Raw genomic sequence first — 19,601 nt, 5'->3', positions numbered from 1 at the left:
AAAAGCATAACTTACATTTTAAAGTTAACTTAAAAAGCTATCTTCATGTAATTTACATCATCTTGACAATGTTCAATGTCTACTATAAATGTACCTCTTTTGTATTTATGGACGGTTTGTTTACCTTTCACTACATCCCTGCATGAAACAATCAACAGCTGTGATGAAGCTGTTAATCCTCATATTTGAGGTTGCATTACTGTCCTGTTAGTAGGCTATACTGTGCTGTCTGTCATGTTAGGACACAATGAGCAAGGGAGGTTCAAGTCCCCCCATGTCACAGATCTGTGTGTCCTTGAGCAAGACAGATTCCTTACCACTGGCAGTGAACACAATTTTCCTATGGGGATCAATAACATATCATATTGTTATTAATACCACCTATCTGCAATGTAGATTAGTAATGACTGAAATATGTTCATTGCTATGCTTTCTGAATTCTTTAAGTAAATACACAGTCTTAAACAAAAGGTGACGAGAGGACAAAAAGACGACACAACCCGTTCACAAAAGTCACAACTTTATTGCACCTGTATAGTTTACTATAATGTGGTAAGAGTCACTTTCATTATGAAAGGTCTCTCCCCTGGTCAGAAAAGGCGGTGCAAAATATAGAACCATCAATGCAAACATGTGGATGATCCATTCACACTGGTAAATGTTCTTCTGTGTCGGTTTCGTTGAGAGTCGTGTCCTAAGTCAGTTTCACAGCCCACGAACACATCCTAGGGGATTCAGACTTGTCGAACCCTTCTTGTACTGTACACACTACAGTGACATAGGGAAGGTCTCGCATGGAAACAGACAACTCTCTTATACACAAATGAACAAACACATTTGCAGATAAATTCTCAAGTGAACATCCACCAACTGATCTGAGTATTAGTAGCACATTAAAGATCTGTGTTTTTTTTTCTTTAAATTATATATTTATAACATTAACTCCTATACTTTTTTTTTAATAGCCAATTCAAGGCAACATTTCTAGAATGAAAGTAAATGCATGGGCAAATCTTTACAGCAATGGAAGAGAACACAGGAAGCACAAGGTGGACTGTACAATCTTCTACACTGGCAAAGCATCTTGTATAATGACATTAATATCTCTATGTATCTGTGCCCAGATTGGTGGAAGATGATCCCATGGTTTCCACACCTGAAATACTTGTATAAAACAGTTTCTACAGGATAGAAATGTATATGGCGCGAAAAGGGAGATTAGGGGTGCGGGGTATGATCGGAGATGAGGATGGGATACAGGATGACTGGGTTCCTGAGGCACAGCCCAGTTCCTTGGTGACCAGCATGACTGTCAGAAAATTGCATAGAGATATAAGATGGGGGGAAAGAAATTATTAGCATGTGGCAGCCCCATTCTAACACAGTGCCTTAAGTATAAAATTTAACCCTTTTATTTCAGTACAAGTTAAGAACAGTTTGTGGAGAAGTTTGTTACAGAAAACAGAAGAGTCAAATTCCCAGATCGAGAGCTTTTTGAACACAGGACTGATGAGATGAGCTTCGTAGTTAAATAGCTGCACTGGAGAGAAGAACTACTCCGGTCCACAGTTACTCATCGATTTTACAGCATTCACATCTCCAACACGCCCGCCCTCATCTCTGCAAACACACAGTGCACTCTGAGCTGTCAGAGGAGAATAATTAGCAGGTAAACAAATGAGTAAGGGGAACGGATGAAACGAATATTGTGTCCAATGTGTTTTTCATGAATTTCAACACTTCCACAAACAGGAGTTGAAACGTTCATATAATTGTTGGAACAGTTTGTTTTTTTTGTGGTCATACGCTTTAAAATGTATCAACTGTAAATCCAAAACCAGTATAACTACAGTGTATCTTCCTCAGTCATATATGTATATTCAAAAACTTTAAAGGAACAAAAAATGTTACTAAACCAAGATACCAGAACTTTGTTCCTAGTAAATTTGAGAACCAATTTGGAGGCATGCATATTTTTGGATTGGTGGGTAATTTTAAAATCTTAATTTTGCAGGCCAAATTTGATCCTTAAAAACAAAGCACATGGCACAGAATAAATGTCAGAAGGTAAAGGCATAAAATCAGAAAATTAATAAGAAATCTAAAATAAAATAATTGAGTTTTACTTATTTGGGGTCCTTGCAATTTGGTTTACAGTAATTTCAGGAAAAGGATAAAAACAAAAAAGAAGTCACTTTTCTCAGAGTCCAACTTACTGAGCCCTTATGTCTGCAAAAGCAGCATAATACACTCTGAGATTGTGTACAGTTTTCAATACATTATGCCACAACAGCAGAAGTGTTAGACGTTATGCAATTATACTTTCTCATTCTTAGCTCATCCTTTCACAAATATGGTAAAGAGTGCACCTTATTTTATACAAGCTCAAGATTTTCAGAGCAATCATCAAGGCTCAAAAGATGCAAATATAGGAATTAATGTGTCATGGTGGTGTCAAGGTTCTGCAAAAGATTACATGCATAGAGCAGCTTGAGCCACTTACTGTGACGCATTTGGATTAAAAAGGGATACGAGTGGTTCATTCCCCCAGGACACTGAAGCCTGAAGACAACATTTCATGTTGGCTAATTTAAACTCGAAATTGATAGAGGAGAGTATGCATCAGTCAAACGCTCAATGCAATACAATCCATTTCTCTGTTTTTGGCCTGTCTCTCATTCTGTAATTCGGGTCTGAACTGAACAAGAGAAAAAACAAAAAACAAAACAAAAAAAACAAAGTACAGAATTTGGGTATATTTGTTGTCTCAATTTCCAGCCAGCACAGCCTCAACAGCAATCTGGGCTCTCAGCGACGGATTCCAAAAGCCCTCTTCCCCCCAGGCGTTACAGACCACTTGTTCCGCCTGTCCTGGATCTTCTGGAAGATGCTGCTGCTGCTTCTCCATTTATCTCTTTTATAGTTTTTCATTTTCTTCACCTGTTAATGCATTAAGGAAAGGCGTGAGTAGTCAGTGAGTAGGAACTGAGATAATATTGTATGCTACGCCTTACTCTGTGGAGCTAAACCTGTCCTTTCATATTTCCAAAGTGATTGGATTTAGCAATTTTCTATTTTTTTATTCAATGCCTGGCAATGAACAATATAAAGCGACCATATTAAGAAATGGTTTGTCTGTTGTGTCAGTCTTCTCTCACCTTTCCACTGTCAAAGTCTTCATCCCACTCGTCGATCACGGTTTCATGCTTGGCATGGCGGGCATCCTCGATGGCATCTCTACTAATAGCAGAGGCCTCTCCATCCCAACTGAGGACTGCAAAACACAAAAAACACACCTATAAATACATATAAAGACAGGTGGGGGCTACCTATCTCTTACCTACCGATGACTGCTACCAACTATCCTGGTCCTGCAACTACCAACTGAAAACACAACCTCACATAGGCTCAACTTTAGACAACATTCAGTGTCTCACCACTAGCTCCATAGGCCTTGTCTGTGGCGTTCTTGAGGAGCTCCTCTACCACACCACTGCTCTTTTTCCCGTCCCAAGCTACAGGAGCGGCGCGGGGCGGGGCGTCTCCAGACCCGTTCTCTTCAGCTGCTGGCGCCTGGCAGCGCTTGTAGCCGTCCTTCAGCTGGCTGTCCCACACTACAACTGTGGCTGGATTTGGAGAGACAGACAGCGGCAGGAAAATAAGCACCAAAAGATAAAACAGCAATTAAATGTGGCATTCTTGAAAAGTCAGGACTCCTACAGAAATTAATGACCACTCAAATGAAAAGATGAGAATTTGTGGTGGGTGTGTGGGAGGGTGATTTTTGGCAAATGGCTTTGATCAATACGGGAGTAATTGCAGGTTCTGTGTTGGCATGGCAATAAAACAGCACCTTGCTCACTGTAGTTTGTGTATAGCATGTACGCGTGTGTGTGTTTGTTTACACATGTATACATTCATGTCAATGCCCACATACCTGTAGTGTGTTTGCTCATTGTGTCGTTCTCGGCGGTGTCGTTTTTGGGAGGGGGCTCCGCTGCTACAGGCTTGTCGTTCTGGCCGTCAGGGCATCGCCTGCTCTCCTCCCACAGTCTCACCTCTTCTTTTAGCCTCTTCTTCTTCTTCTTTAATTTCTTTTTCAACATTATCAAATCTCCAGTGTCATTCTGAATGACTGCGGCCTTCATCCCGTAACTGTTATGGAAGAAAGGTAAGTGCTGCTTCGTTACTGAGAGCAGGTTGTTGGGTAACACTGCTATGGCACTTTCACATTAATCTGCATATTGCAAACTGCAAGCAACCTTTTTGTTTTGTTTACACACTAAAGGTAATAAGGAGAGGAGTTTTTAAGTTGAGAAAAGTTGAATTTTTTTTAGAAAAGCATAAGCATGGTGTTGAGTGTTGAGAGTTTTGAGAACCGATGAATAACAAAGAAGAGACAAAATTTCTCGTATGAAGGCAACAGACAATTTGTGATAATAGTAACAGAATGAAAATGGAGAATGTACTGGCACAAAAGTTCACACTTGCTATTACTTTCATAGTCAGTATGGAGCTCATTGGCTGTGGGAGTTTCTGGTAAGTGTCCGGCAGTTGCACATAAGCACAGTTTGCAGATAGTGCCAGCTGGTTGTTATAGAAACAAAGTATGTGCCCCGTTCTTTCAAATTATGAGCACAAAAAGCAGTTGAGGCAGCACTTTTTCGACAAAAATGCAGAATAGTGTATGTGAACCCTTAGAGGGGAAAAAATCAATTCAAATAACAGAAATTCGAGGCATAATAACCTCCCCTTCAACCCACCTTTTTGATGCAGAGGATGCTGAAGCTGCATCCTGCAGAGCCTCCACCAGTTGCATCTTTTTCCTCTTCTTCTTCTTCTTCAACAACAACACAGAGTCCGTACTCTGTTCCTTCTGATTTGTCTCAGGCTCGCATCGTATCGGCTCTGCCTGGGGCTTCTGTGGCAGCGCAGGCCGAGGTGTGGCAGCTGGCTGGGGTTTTTGTTTAGACTGCTCCGAAACTGCATTTGAAGGAGGTGTTAGACTCCAGAGCCCACCCTGACACCAGTCCTCCTCCTGGGTCGGAGCCTCCAGATGAGACGGGACACACTCCCTCTCCTTCGTTTTCTCTCCGTCCTCATCCTCTCTCTTTCTCTTCTTTTTCTTCTTCTTCTTTCGCTTCTTCTCGCTAGCCGTTTCCATGGGGTTTGGCTGTGGTTTCGATGTAGCCGGGGGGGACACAACTGGCTCCGGGTCACCTTCCACCTCGGAATGACGCCGCTTCTTTTTCTTCTTCTTCTTTTGGTTGACTATTTGTACTGGAGGGCCGTTGAGGCCCGGCTCTTGGAGACTGGAGCTGGGGTTGTGGAAAGACCTGGGGCTCTTTGGGCCGGGACTGTGAAGCCCGTTGGTTTTAAGAGAAAGGCTTGGGTTTGGTTTCTGCAGTGTAGAGAGAAGGGACTGTTTCTGAGGGCTCTGCTGTTTGAAGGGTCCGCTTAAGTGGGCTGCAGGCGGTGACTGGATTTTGGGTGAATGGAATGAACCAGCTCTAAAATCAAGAAAGTACATCCGTGAACATAACATGCGTCTGCAAACAAGATTTGATTATTACAAGGTTGATACTCTGCCAGGAAAATCTGCTTTTTCAGTGCATTTCTGCCATCATATGGGTTGCACCCTTCTTACCTGTGAGTGTGAGTGGGCGAGGCAGAGGTGAGGGGGTGAAGTTGAGTTTGATGCGTGGGGTCACTGGACAGCTGGCGCGGCAAGGGGGGCAGAGCATCAATGCTGCTCGGACTCCGGTTGCGAGCCTGCAGTTATCGACATAAATAAAAACTTGGTGGTCTAAAGAAAATACCCATGAATGTGACAAAAATAAGGAAAGGAATCAAACGAGGAAGGGGAACCATTGAGGGGTGGCAGGAAAAGATGGAGGGAGGAAAACAAAGAGGAGAGGGTATGGCAGAGAAGAATTAGAAATGGTTAGAAAAAAAGAACAAACTAAAAGAAAAGAAGACAAAGAAACTCTAAACAACAAGTACTGCTATGTGGTTGATTAGACAGGCACACAGGAGAAATGACACTCATTACAGTGCATACAGCAGATTAAACTATCAACGAGAGAATTACTTGCCATCACAAAACCATTTACAGAAATCAATGGTCATATTTTGGGACAGCAGTGCGGGGCAGGGTAACGGGAAACCAAGGTATCATGAGCTTGCACTAAGACAGCAGGAAAGTGGCACTGTTGCTGTGGATGGGAATGAAGTTCACCTTCTTGGCTGACAGGGCCAGTTTCTTGGCAGGTGGGGGTGACATGGTGCTGGTGGGTTCAGATGTGATGTTGCTGAGGGCCGGGGGTTTTAGTTTCACCGTCTTCTGCTCCTCTGTGGTCTGAACGCGCTCCAAGCTCTTGGCCGGGGAAGCCAGGCCGTTGGAGCCTTTCCTAGGGGTGGAGGGAGTCTCTCCTACTGGAGCACTTTTCGGACCCATGGAATCCTAGTCGATGTAAAAAGGCAATCATAGGTTATGGTTTCACTTGACATTTCAGCTGGATTTTAAAGTCCCCATGAAATGAGCTCCCGTTACTTTTACTTCATGGAAAATAGACCTCACACTGCACCAGTAGGCGTAAATATAAATTCCAACCAAAAAAAACAAAAACACAACACATATTTTTGAACAATCCCACCCCTCAGCTTCTCCCATAAAATAAAAATGCCTTTCTCTCCCTGACTGATATTCCTTTGGTTTAGACTTTTGAATGGTCGCTCACTGCGTTATGTCCGCCAAGTAAAGATGCCATTTCACTTCTTTAAGAAACCTGATCACTCTGCATCCACACTGAAAATGGCTGTCAGGCTTCTCCTTAGGCACTATAATAAAGTCTGCGTCTGCATTACTTTTTCCCCAGTCTCCATTTGTTTACATTGCTTGTACGCACATTATAACTCAATTGCTACCAGACTATGTAGATTTCCAATCACAGTGAAAGCCTGACCACGTTTATATCTAGTTCTGAAGCTCAGAAAACAATGCGAGTGAAATCTGATTTTGGTGCGTACAGACATGTCTTAATGCATCCTGATGTGACCAGATGATGAAATGACAAGTGTAACCATAGCCATTTTATCCCCAATGTAACCATCTGAATATCGAAGACACCAGGGGTGCAAAGGCATGGCAAAGGGTGCCACGAAAAGCAATGGAGAAACTGTGTGTAAGCTATGTGCATGACTGTGAAGTAAGATTTCCACTTGTCTGCACTCTGTCTATGCACACATTACCTTTGAGTCAGTGGTGTCGGCCGAGGAAGAGTCAGACAAAGACTTGAATGAGGTAGATGCTGCCATGCCCCTGCCCTCGCCACCTTGCCTTTTGTCTCCCTCCGACCTGCTGACGCCGTTGGAGGGGGCGGGCGTGCCGCTGCGTGACTGGGCCTGGCTCTGTGGAGACGGCTTCTTCAGCTTCTTGAAAGGTTCCTCAATCAGCGTAGGCCCGCCTGGCAGCTTCGGAAGGCCGTGCGAGGATGAGATCCCATTGGAAAGTTTGGGCTGAGGCTGGGTGTTCACACCGTTCCTAGAAATGGGCAGGCCCAAACCGCCATCCATGGACTGGATCTTACGCAGTTGGGCGGGCTCAAGTTTCTGTGAACAGGAGTTAAAGCCATATTAAAAAAGATAATTATGTGGTCAAAATGTTACAAGTTGTCAAAACTGGGCCAACTGGTACAGACTGAAATTTATTTGTATGTCCCACAAAAGGCTTCCTGTCATCTTGTCTCTTACCTTTGTGACCTGCGGGGAGGAGAGCGGCCCGTTCAGGTTGGCCTTCTTTATCTGTTCACTGTTCTTCCCAGGATGCATCATTCCCTGCTTGGTGATCTGCCCATCTGCATTCTTCTTGGTTTCAGGGATCCTTTAACACACAAATAATGACTCAGGTTTATTTCATTATATATCCAAGAGCAATAGAGGACAATATGGAGAACTATAACCTTTTATGACCTCTTTTTTCATCTTACCTCAGGTAGAAAAGCACATAAGCCTGCTGGTTCAAGACCACTTTGATGTTACTAGAGTGCACCATGGAGTCATTCATTTGGTACCATTGTCCATTGCTTGCCTATGAAGAGGAAACAAAGACGAGGAAACAATACTTAAAATAAAGCAAGAAGCCACAGGAAACTGTGGTTTACAGTGATTTTAGAACAGCTAAAAAGGCGTTGTTACTGTACCCATAATGCAAAGTTATACAACAGCAGTCATACACCATTATAAAATACATACAAATAAAAAATTTAATAATTTTACTGGAATAATTAAATTGTACCAATAGTAATTAATAATAATTAAATGCTATTATTCTGCCAAACAATATAGTTCTTGAATGGCAGCTAAACAAAGTGGTTGCTAAGCGACAGTCTGTTTGACAGTTCCATTTAATTCTGGGATTTTTCTAAGAGTTTAATTTCCCTCTCATTTATGTCATTCTTTTCTTATTTTTTGCATTGTCAACCCTGCCAAGTAAATATGGATCAGCTACCTACTATCTACTAACTAGTCTTTGTGAGAATCTTGAGTTTTGGAGTTATATTACAGACATACTTCCATACTCTATGTAAGTAAGGTTACAGCTCAGTGTCTGTCCAATTGTTGTAACTTGGTAAACAAATGATAATCCTGCAAAATGCTTCAAAACACACTCTGACCCTTGAAGGATGTGTGTCTGTGTCCTCACCTTGACATAGCAGTAGTAGTGGCCAGCATGACAGCTGTAGCCAGAGTGCACCAGAACGGCATAGAGGCCGTACATAACGGGATCGCCTGAGCTCTGAGACATGTAGGGGCGGATGTTCAGGAATTCTGGGTAACCCACATCCTGGAAAAAAACGAATGTGAAATGAATAAAAGACACATGATATGAGACAGCTCTTTCAAATAGGAATAGGCAATGATGTGACAGCGGTTTGTTTACCTTTGTTATTTTCCCTCCACTGAAGTTGGCAAACCTCTTCAGTGACAGCGTCAGTACATTAGATGTTCGATGGACCGTGAAGCGCTTGGTTGCTGGCACTTTCTTTTTGCACCTGGAGAATAAAAGAGAGATAAGTGCACATATTGATGAACACTATTGAAAAAAACATTCAAGCCCTAGGGATGTCCACAAAAATGTTGTCAGACAATATAGGTGGCACTCACTTGGCACACATGTAGGCATTCTCCCCACTCAATACATCCGGTTTGACAAACAGTTCCAACGCTCGCACAATGTTTGCTGCTTGCTGAAAGACAAGGACAGACAGACAGACAGAGAACTACTCAGTACAGATGAAGTCAGCTGGGAGAAGAAATGACTCTGTACATACACAATACATAGAAATGACAATAGATATCTTGTGATAACATACCCGAATCTCAACAGCGATGTCCAGGTAAGGGTCATACGTGTCTGACACACTTTTGCAAATAGAGCACTTGACTGAAAGAAAATTGAAAACAAATCTGACTCTCCTGGGGCCATTTTCGAAGCAATACAATTTGTTGATACAACAGTGAAAATGATTGTAGGAATATATCACATGAGCCTCCATTATACTTCCTGTAAAGCATGACTACTGAAAACCTCAAACTGACTCTCAGCTCCAAATTAGGACTGAAATGTTTTCCCCAACGACCCAGTTCAAAACAAACATAAGGGGCAATACCATAAAATCTGAATCTCTTCTCAAAATTACCATATTACATCTGGAGTGTCAGTAGTTATTGGGACATTTTCGCAAGCAAAGAGTGACACTCGCAGTTATATGAGGGAGGTCTTAAAGTATTACAAGTTGCTGCCTGATGCATTTTACAAATCAACAGCTATAAGATGAAACTTAAATGATCCCAGCAGGGAAAACTGGTAAATTCTATCAAAATCCTTTAAAAAAAAAAAAAAAAAAGCTCATATTGATGCCTAATTGTGAGGAAATCAGCTGCTCCTGAAGGTGTGATGTTTGATTTAAAAAGGTGAAATGAAAAGCATTTCACTTGTGCTCTAACAAGTCACATTTAGTGCAACAGCAATTCCATAATGTGCATTTGGTGAGTCTGAGAAATATCTAACAGTAGATATACAGTGCAATTTCTTGCAGTGTGACAAAAGGTTTACAGGCAAAAAAGGATACAGAAATGTACAATATTTAATCTTATTATATATAGTATATTTAATCTGAGTTTCCAAAAACTTGCTCTGTCAGGAGATTTGAAATAATCTCGAGCATCAAAAAACGTGGTTAGCCTTTGTCCAAACACACTTGTTGCTCATCTAATGAGCACAAATGACTGGGTTTTAATTAGGATTAGAAGATCTCCTATAGTAGCTTTTTATACAGGATGACCAGCAGAATATTTTCACTGTAGCCAGCTTCAGCCATTAAAACTAGAGGGGTAAAGCACCTCCCTGTTTTCTCCATGTATGATGAGAAAGAAGAATATCTAACTTGATGAAGCAAATTCGGTCGTATCTATTTAGTTGACATTGTGGACATCATTAAAATCCTTGTTGCACCTAGTCAGGCACACATTAAACCATGTTGTGATCAAGGGTTTTAACAAGTTCTTAGACTACTCTGTTAAGAAAACAGATACTATCAATAGTGCACTGGCAACATCCAACCGCTAGAGATGTGGAAATTCATACTATTGCACAGCTCTAAAAACAATTACTTCTGTATTTCTATGGATGAGCAAAGTCTATACCTCTTGACCTGAGGTAACCTCCAAAGATCTGGTGGACCAATGTTGTGGCCTGGGTCTGCCTGTCGAGCCTACAAACAGGAAGCAAAGAAAAAAGAAAGGTCATATAAACAACATTCAAAGAAAAACTGACAGAAGGTTTAAAAACAATAATAAAAATAAACTCTTACTTAGGGTAGCCATTAAGACAAGCTTTCTGCATGGCATCGATGGTGTAACGCAAAAACTCATGGGCGTCTTCCTGGCTCCCAAATCGAAAATGTCTGGCAATTTCTGTAGAAGAGAAAAATTAAGACTAGCTTAGCGCTAGTTAAATGCTTGCCGACTGTGAGCGTCTGGACAAATAATTAACAAGCATAAGTGTTTTTTTGACAGTCATGGATACAGACAACACCAATGTTTTAGCAAACATCATTTACCTAGATGACAAGGAGAGCAGAAAGTTGTTACTACAATTGTACTTGAAAAGTAATTGTAGTTGACATTAGCAACAGCCAGGTGACAGCATGGCAGCTAGAAATAGCAAACAAATCTTTGTTGTTCCAAACTTTGTATTCCATAAAAAAAATTGTTTCCTGGTGGTGTGTCCTAGTTTTGTCCTCGGTGAGTGTTTTGCCACGTGCAATGAGATTATTGTGGGTGACACACGCTTAATAAATGAAAAAAAAAGTAGACTAATGTATCAATGGACATTGATCAATGCTTGTGGTTTGAGATAAGAGCACAAACAAGCGTGATCGCCAGTCAACATGAGACAACTAGATAGGTTACTTTCAGTAGGCTACTTTCATTCTTGTTTGTAAAACGTCAGTGTATGGTAGCAGGTTATAATATAGATGTAAATATTAATGAAGTTTAAGTAGGTTTCAATAAAGCTGCTTATTTTGAAGTGTTGAGTGATCATTTTCAATCATTATTAACCACTGCATAAATTGGTGTTATGTCTTTTTACAACAATGTTTGTCACGCAATGTTGTGTCTGAAGATTAATCTTGCTTGAGGGCCATCAGCTGGTCTGTAAGGTTGCTACCACAGGCATCTTGGTTCATAAAAGGACCTAATAAAAAAGCCTATGGTTACTTAGCGACTTCAGCAGATTGAGAGGGATCTAGATGCCCACCGTGATTCATAAAAAAAGAAAACTCTCACATTAGACCTAATGTAGCACTAACCCCCTTGGCTCTGCGGTATCTCCTAATGGAAAAACGGGAAAGTATGAGCTGGTAGAATTATAATGTGGTCATCACCACCACATTCCCAGCATAACATCCCTGTGCAGTTACAACAATGAGTCACCCCTGAGCGGGAAAGAGGAACAAGACACCACACGCTAATGACCTGTTCAGGACACCTCTCAGACAGAGACGACAACTGTGAAAGAGGTGAAAACTGTGGGAATGAGGGGCAGGGAGTCATTTTGGTTGTGAGACCCCGGTTCGATCCTGGGGCGATTCCAGGATCAGTTTCAGTAGGTGCTGCAGTTTAAGGATGGCCCTTATGTGGTTATTTCTATCATGACATAGACAACTGTGCTGTAATTGTATATTTTGGGTGATGGATTTTCATTGCTTTTACATTGTCCTAGCTGTGATGGCAATTTACTAGCTGTGGGGGCGGCCACCAGCGAAACGAATGTAAAGGAAACCCTGGAAGATGTGTGTCTCTAAGCCATGGTTTAAAGTGAGGGAAAAAGGTGGACTGTATATTTTTGTGCTAAAGCTGCTCCTCTCAGCCCGCAGTCACAAGGAGACTGAGAGGGCATTGGGGAGGGAGGGAGGGAGGGACAGAAGGAGAGGGGAGGGAGAGAGAGAAGCACAGAAGGTGGAGACATGATTGCAGCAGCACACAAGGAAGTAGCAGGCAGGTTGGGGTGGTGGGGGGGAGGGGGGGTGCAGAGAAGGCTCCCATGAGACTACAGCGCAGTACCTCACTGTGTCAAGGTGCAACTAACACCTCATCCCTGCTCTCTCTATATGGTGTTCATTCGTGGGCTGCAGTCTCACCGGTCCACCTATGCACTGCAGCTACTGGCTGTTGTCACTTGGACACCTTCTAGCCCAGTTGTGCGTCACCGTGCCTCCAGCAGCATTCAACCAAAAATCTAGTCTCTACAATTTCCAACACTAGCTACAATCAAACAAGCGAGCGCAAACTGCTCAGGCACAAAAACAATCAGGCAGAGAGTTTTTAGGCGAGGTGGCGGACTGGCGGTCTTACTTTTCAGATCTCTGATGAAGGAGACAGGCTTGATGGCATTGCCTGTGTTGGCAAAGGCTTGGATGATGTGGTTCTGCATTATACAGATCATACAAAAGCCCGACTGGTGACCTGAAACACAGGGACCACAATGAGGTAAGAGAATCAGAGTGACTCAATTTGCCAGGTAAATTAAAAGTACAGGAATTTGTCTCAGTGACACTGGTGCAGAGCTGTATCGACTCACTAAGTGACGAAAGTACATACTCTCGCACACGCTACAAGGACAGCACATTTAGTGCCGGGGGAGGGTGCAGGACAGACAATAGACAGTGGACTATACAACACTAGGTAATGACAAATAGGATGAAATAGACAGCAGCAGTAGTAGGGTTACAGTAATTTCCCATAGCAGGGGGTAGAGGGGTAGACCAGAGACTGTGTGGGCATACACAGTGTAAAGTCTTTCTGAATGAGAGGGTAATTGCTGAGAGTCCAACGGCATTAAAAAACATAAATTATTGAAGTACTCACAGGCACGGCTGTGCTCCTTTGAGAGTAAGTAGTTGGCAAGTGGTGGGGTGTAGGTGAGACACTGCACTGTGGAGTTGAGGAAGCAGGTGTTTCCCAGGTTGTGGAGGCCGGCTCCAACCCTGTACACACGTTCCCATTTAAGGGTAAGCTTGTTCCCTGGAAAGAGCATCTTCTGTGGGGCAGGGATCCCATCGCTCTGGCCCCCAACCACATTCTCTGAGACTGAGGGAAGATTGTGGTCAATTTTGTGATGATTTGAGAACAGTAATATATAGAATACACTAACTGAGCCAGTATCAGAAGATTAAAAAGGCAACTGTGGGAAAATGTCAAGCGTGAAAATTTCTGTGAAATTCAAACTATCACCCTCTACAAGGTTTTTCAGTGGGAGGCCATTTCAAGACCTTACCTTGCCTCTTTATTTGGGCAGGCTCTATGGCCTTCTGTCCCGTGGCTCCCTCATTCCTGGGATTGAGGATCACATACTTGGTCTTCAGGCTGTCTAGTTGGTAGGAGAAACCCTTGCTGGCAGGCTCAAACTCAATCTTCTGCAAGAGGACCTTCTTGGCAGAGGAGGCCAACAGTTTGTTGAGGTCGCCCTCATCGCCTGTGTCCTTTCGGCCAGGTTTCAGCGCCTCCTTGAGTTTATCCACTATCGGCATTGTGGAGCATCACTGCAGAGAAGATTGGATGGGATGTCAGTGTTGTAATAAAAATGTGTTTACACAATCACGTCACTAGGTCAAAATGAAGCCCGCACAAAACAAATAACATAGGCCGTTTACCTAATTTCCCCACAGGGATCAATAGTTTAATCTTATTAGGTGGACGCTTTTACCACCATAAGCACCTTAGAGTAGCACAACTCTTTTTCTTTTCTTTTTTTTTTTTACATGGGCAGCCCAATGGGATTTGAACCCCTTACCATGGTATTGTTAGTGCCATGCTCTCCCAAATATAGTCCCTCAGATGACACCATGTCATGATTAAATGATTAAATGACTGAAACATCAAATTTATCTTTAAGCAAATCACAGAAGTACCCATTAATACCCCTATCTGATGGTGCTTCCACAGTTACTGCAGGGCCTAGCAGTCAATCTTTAGTTCACGTGTCCTGAAGTGGCTATAGGAGCCTTACATAGATATATGACAAGAGGCCTGAGTGCATCTGAGGAGCCAGTTGAGACTTGGAAACTGTCCCCATAGTTATGCAATACAACATGCATTAAAGCGTACTGTGCTAGAGTGGGGGAAGAGGGGGGGAATGGGGGGGGTGAGGGGGGGGTGAGCACTTTAAGACACATAAGGTGGAAACAGCTGCTGTTAACTGCCAGGTCAGATTCTCGTAATCTTTTTTGCCCATATCAATCTTTACATCGTTACCATTGTGCTTCTGCCAAATGGCATTTTTCCCTCAGTATAAAACTGAATGTCATCTGGACTATCGGCCATGTGGGACTTCATCAAAAAACCTAATGAACCAAAAAGTGACAATGGTGCTTAGATAAAAAGTGAGTGAATATTTGCATTGGCTGTTTACTGGCCCTTTAAATATAGTGCCGCTCAGTACACACAGTACACTAAAAGGGCCATTTCTGTGCAGATAACAGTCTGTGCACATTTCTACAACCACCGTCTGCCAGTGTCAGCCGTTTGGCAAGTGAATGACTTCTGACGTGTCATTTCCTGCACAAGGCAGGGGGCTGGCAAAATGTGTACAATGTAGTGAGAGTACACTAATCATTCAGTGTCCTACCGCCTCGATTTATTTACACAAAATGTAGCCAGTGTGCCACAAACAAAATAGCAAACCCTCTAGTCAACACCTTTGCCACAATAGTTCAAAAGCCAAAACGTGAACGCATGACATCATGTGTACACCGACACACTACACACAGAAGATGTCCAGTAGCCAACAGAGCGCTGCGAGCGTCATGCTGATCAGTGGGCAGTGACGTTGTGAAGAGGGGGGGAGGGCTCAACATGCATCGCATGCACAAGGGCACACTAACCTTCACGTGCTGCTGATACTCATACAATTAAGAATGACAGTCCGCAGGGAGATGGCACAGCTGACTGCAGTGATGCAACTGTGAGACCAGGCAGGAATGTTGATACACACAAGGTGATGTATCAGATCATTATTCCTTTGTAGAGGTTGGCAGACCATCCTACACACTTTAGGCTATTCTATCTGGGCCTTAAAACCATCTCTCGTAACAGGAAAGGGACAGGTGTAGGTCCCTTTCATTAAAATATAGGCAAGCCAGGGCTTCCTGGTGGCTCAGGAAAATGTGACGTCCTGGGTTCATGTCCGGCCTGGGACCTTTGTCATCCGCCCCCACTCTCGCAATCTTCTCTATATATATATATATATATATGTTTAGCATATATATATATATATATATATATAGGCCAGCCAACATAATGAGTCAATGTTTTTGTACATAGTAAACAGAAACTTTCCAATGTTCTTCCTGGTATTTGGAGTGGCTTATTGGCTACATTGACAATGGCCGATTTGGTGAAATCAAATTTTTAAGTAGGCTGGCAAAGGGTTAAACATTTAGGGAAATACATACTTTCTACCTTACTGCTTTTAAGTAACGAGTGCATTATAAATGTACAATAATATGAATATGAAGGCAAGTCTCATACTTTTGGGTCCTCAGAAGAGACGCAAAACTACAATCCAGTGCCCTTGTGGTCCTTCAGGAACACAATGGAAAGATTTTTTAAGGACTGCTAAACATGCTAGAGACTATAAATGATTCCATCATATTTTGGAACTAATGCTTGGGATCAAATTATACAATCCCATATATCAATGTTAAGAGCCCTATATGACTCGGACTGAAGTCCTGCAAATTTAAAATTTTCGAGTTTACATTTTGTGAGTCTTCTATTTTAATCTGACCTTAAACTGACCCATAGATATTTAATAAACTACTGAGTAATATTAGTGAACTCTATATGTCTATAAATTCACACAACGCAAGCATAATTCATTATACATCTGTCGAAGAAATGTGTGTAACAAACCGACAATAGCATTTCAGTATATTCTGATGGCATTTTGGAGACTATAAAACACATGTCAAACATGTTTAAGATTTCTACCGTATTTCCTCCACTTTAAGCTAAATTTCTTCATTTCGATTAAGCGCCTCCAGTAGATAGATGGCATCCCAAATGTCTTAACTGTACATTTTTTAGTGACATTCCTGAAAGGGTTTACAGGACCCTAAGGGGGGGGGGGGGGGGGGGCTAATCCAATTTAGGAACCAATACTCATTATTTTCCTGATGAACATTTCACAAGAATGGACATTTGTAATCCAACTCAATTTTGACATTGCTTTTTTGTTTGTTTTTCTTTTTACACACATGAACTCTGATGCAGCCCTGGAAATACACTAAACTGTAAAGAAAAAAAACATCACTTCACAAATCAGCAGCGGACGAAGCCACGTGGCAAGTGTGTTATTAGTGTACCTTCAGACCCACTGACATAGACCTGTGTCCGTGTCCATTTTACATTTCAGTGTATATTCAATAGTAAAGATACCGACAACCACTCTACCAAACGTGTTTTCACCATCTTGCATTCCTGTCATGACAGGGGGCCTGCGCTGCGTTCACGGGCTGCCAGAAATATCCTAATTACTAATGGGAACACGCCACCCAACAAAGTGGAAAATACGACTTGGAAAGTCGGGATTTTCTGGTACTCCAGTTGCCGAAATGTAACGTTTATTAAGGAGAGGAGATCATGTAAGCAGAGAGTATTTAGGTTATAGTATGTTTACACTGGCACAAAAATGTTTGGCTAATTATTTAATTAAAACAATGACATGACTGGTGCATATGTTCTAGTGTTCATTCTGCTGCTGCACCACAACTTAACTACGTGTCACTTAATTTCTAAAATAAGAACAGACACGAAACAACACGTTTGTTACAGTATCCATTGTTACTTTTTCCTGACTAAAAAACACCTGAATATGCAACAAGCAGCTACTCCCAAATTTTGGAGTCGAACTTACACGGAGTACTTGAAGGCAGCGCTGCTCTTGCTGTCACATCTTCAACTCGCCATGAAAATCCCAAGTAGCATTAACTAGCCTAAGCCGACATTCAAAACTTAAATGCACTGCTTTGTCAGAGAGCTGGACGCTTGGCTGGACGAGTTGGAGTGCTTTTCTTTACGGTGTCCCCCATACGGTATGTACACCAGCCGGACTGTACTCGTGCGGGCCAGTCATCATAGCCAACAGTAGCTAGTTGTTAAAAAGGCTAACGTTAGGCTGCTAACCTTAGAGATAGCGAATGTCGATCTGAACGGACGCGAGTTTTGAGCCAAAACGTCGTCAATAGGTGTGTAAATATCTAGTCCCTTCGATGTTTAACAACTGCTCTTTTCCTGGTGTCGTCTACAACGTTTTATGTCCCCAACGTCCCTTTTTAAGGTTGGCAGCAGCAACAAAGTAGCCAGCGAGCTAACGTGGCGAAAGCCTCCAGCTTCCTTCAATGCTGCAATGTGGGTTAGCATGTTAGCTTCCAGTTGGTTAGCATTCCCCAGCCTCGTATCCTGTCTTTTTAATCAACGACATTTCCTTGGAAATACACACCAGCATGATGTTACATATATCCAAAATGAATGGATATACTCACCTTTCGTTCAATCATCCAAAATCGTTGACAGTAGAAGACTCTGCTTCTTTAGCTACAGCCCTTAGGTCTGGTATTTTCGCCCATGCTGCATTATGAGAGGGCGGGGACAGGGATGACTGACGGAGATCTGAGACCAATCAGAGTACAGATCACGCCTTCGCTGAGGAGCTCAGCCAATCAGTGGTCAAATATACGTATCGCTGTCGGGGAGCAAACAACACGTGACTTACAGGCAGCGCTGTTTACCATTGATGCATCACTCGGCATGATATATGTTACAATTTAATGTACAGTAACCTGACAGTAACAAACAACACGGACATTTCCCATATTTGTATAGTTATAGTCGCATCCGTCAAACGTTAGGTTCACACCAAGCAGCTACTCGCTTGCACGAAAAGCCCTCGGCGTATTGCCTCTCAGATGTTCCTAATTTCTGCTTTCCAACCCCCAAAATTATCTTATTTCGTTTGAGTATAAGAAACGATCAACAAATTTCCCCAGTATTATCCAACCCATCCCATACCTAATTCTACAGACTTTCCCGAGCCAAGTCACCTTGCATTTCAAGCTTTCGGAGTAAATTAATAAACTAATTTAGTGTAGAATATTCTCACAGCACCATCTAGGAAGGAACGAAGAAAATAAGCATATAGTATTGAAAGCAAGATGATGCATCTCATCCTTGATTCACACCAAGGAAACCTTTTGATTACACAATTGAAGCGCCATTGCTAATACTGCAATCATCTCGCATTCCTTTTATATTGTTGTACCTGTTTCTGTGTGTATACTGTTTCATAATTGCATAACATCTATGCTTATAATAGGCCTGTAATGGAATGTCTCTGCATGTCATAGACTGTTATGTCCAGTAGGGGGCATAAGATTACTATAATAGTGTCGCAAAGCGTATCATAACACTACCCTCTGTCCTTGGTGTCCAACTATCCCATATAGGCTACTGATTTAAGAAACTGAAGATGATGTATAAAAACATTATCAATTTGACATATGCCGTGCATTGTATGCACAATCTTGCACTGCAGATATTGTCTGCACAAGTCTTTACACCATGTCACTTAAACCTCATGCATTTTCATGCACTTATTTCATGCATTTTCATCATGTCTTCATGATATGTTGTTGTACGGCTGGACTCTCACCTACAGCTGCAACCGACTGCATGCCACAATGCGCTGCATGAACGCCCATAGTGATAGAATGCTTTTTTGTGTATATGTAGAGTAAATGTATGTGTACGATCTGCTGTTTGTTGCATGTCCTGCACTGTCCCCTTCTGCTAACTGAGGTCCTGTTGTCCCTGTATGTCTGCCAGTATGTACTAATGCCACTATGTGAGTTCACATTATGCTCCTGTACCAATGTCACCAAGACAAACTGTCATACATTTAATGTCCTTTGCAAAAATTCAGATTCTGAATCCAAATTCTTTATAATTAGTGCTAGAGCCTCATCATCCATTATACA

General features: G+C 42.2%; 1 protein-coding gene across 2 annotated transcripts; it reads right to left on the bottom strand.

Moving 5' to 3' along the window:
- Positions 1-503: 503 nt before the first annotated feature.
- usp36 (ubiquitin specific peptidase 36) lies at positions 504-18,187 on the bottom strand. Of its 2 annotated transcripts, XM_071530518.1 has the most exons (20): positions 18,111-18,187; positions 13,844-14,108; positions 13,435-13,656; positions 12,922-13,032; positions 10,875-10,977; positions 10,708-10,775; positions 9,375-9,445; positions 9,166-9,248; positions 8,942-9,053; positions 8,705-8,845; positions 7,989-8,089; positions 7,753-7,882; positions 7,252-7,611; positions 6,239-6,463; positions 5,648-5,772; positions 4,764-5,510; positions 3,938-4,155; positions 3,438-3,626; positions 3,159-3,274; positions 504-2,940 (listed from the first exon to the last, which is right to left on the bottom strand). In XM_071530518.1, the coding sequence occupies exons 2-20, from the start codon at positions 14,094-14,096 to the stop codon at positions 2,809-2,811; spliced, it is 3,507 nt and encodes a 1,168-aa protein (XP_071386619.1). In that variant the 5' UTR covers positions 14,097-14,108; positions 18,111-18,187; the 3' UTR covers positions 504-2,808. The 2 variants fall into 2 exon arrangements, with proteins under 2 accessions (XP_071386619.1, XP_071386620.1); XM_071530519.1 differs by lacking the exons at positions 12,922-13,032; positions 13,844-14,108; positions 18,111-18,187 and having other exon boundaries at positions 13,435-13,556.
- Between the last annotated feature and the right edge of the window lie 1,414 nt (positions 18,188-19,601).

This window comes from Centroberyx affinis, unplaced genomic scaffold (assembly GCF_046629955.1).
Source record: "Centroberyx affinis isolate AG114_WGS23_722 - 3 ecotype Tasmania unplaced genomic scaffold, CSIRO-AGI_Caff_v1 ptg001934l_1, whole genome shotgun sequence".
Classification (NCBI taxonomy): Eukaryota; Metazoa; Chordata; class Actinopteri; order Beryciformes; family Berycidae; genus Centroberyx; species Centroberyx affinis.
The sequence above is the reverse complement of the archived record's forward strand: the minus strand, read 5'-3'. Positions and strand labels throughout refer to the sequence as shown.

Coding starts and splice junctions, on each gene's coding strand:
- usp36 (XM_071530518.1), bottom strand. CDS start 14,096: ATGCCGATAGTGGATAAACTCAAGGAGGCGCTGAAACCTGGCCGAAAG. Junction 8,846..8,941: donor GTGGAGGGAAAATAACAAAG/GTAAACAAACCG, acceptor GTTTTTTTCCAG/GATGTGGGTTACCCAGAATT. Junction 3,275..3,437: donor CAAGGCCTATGGAGCTAGTG/GTGAGACACTGA, acceptor TGTGTTTTGCAG/TCCTCAGTTGGGATGGAGAG.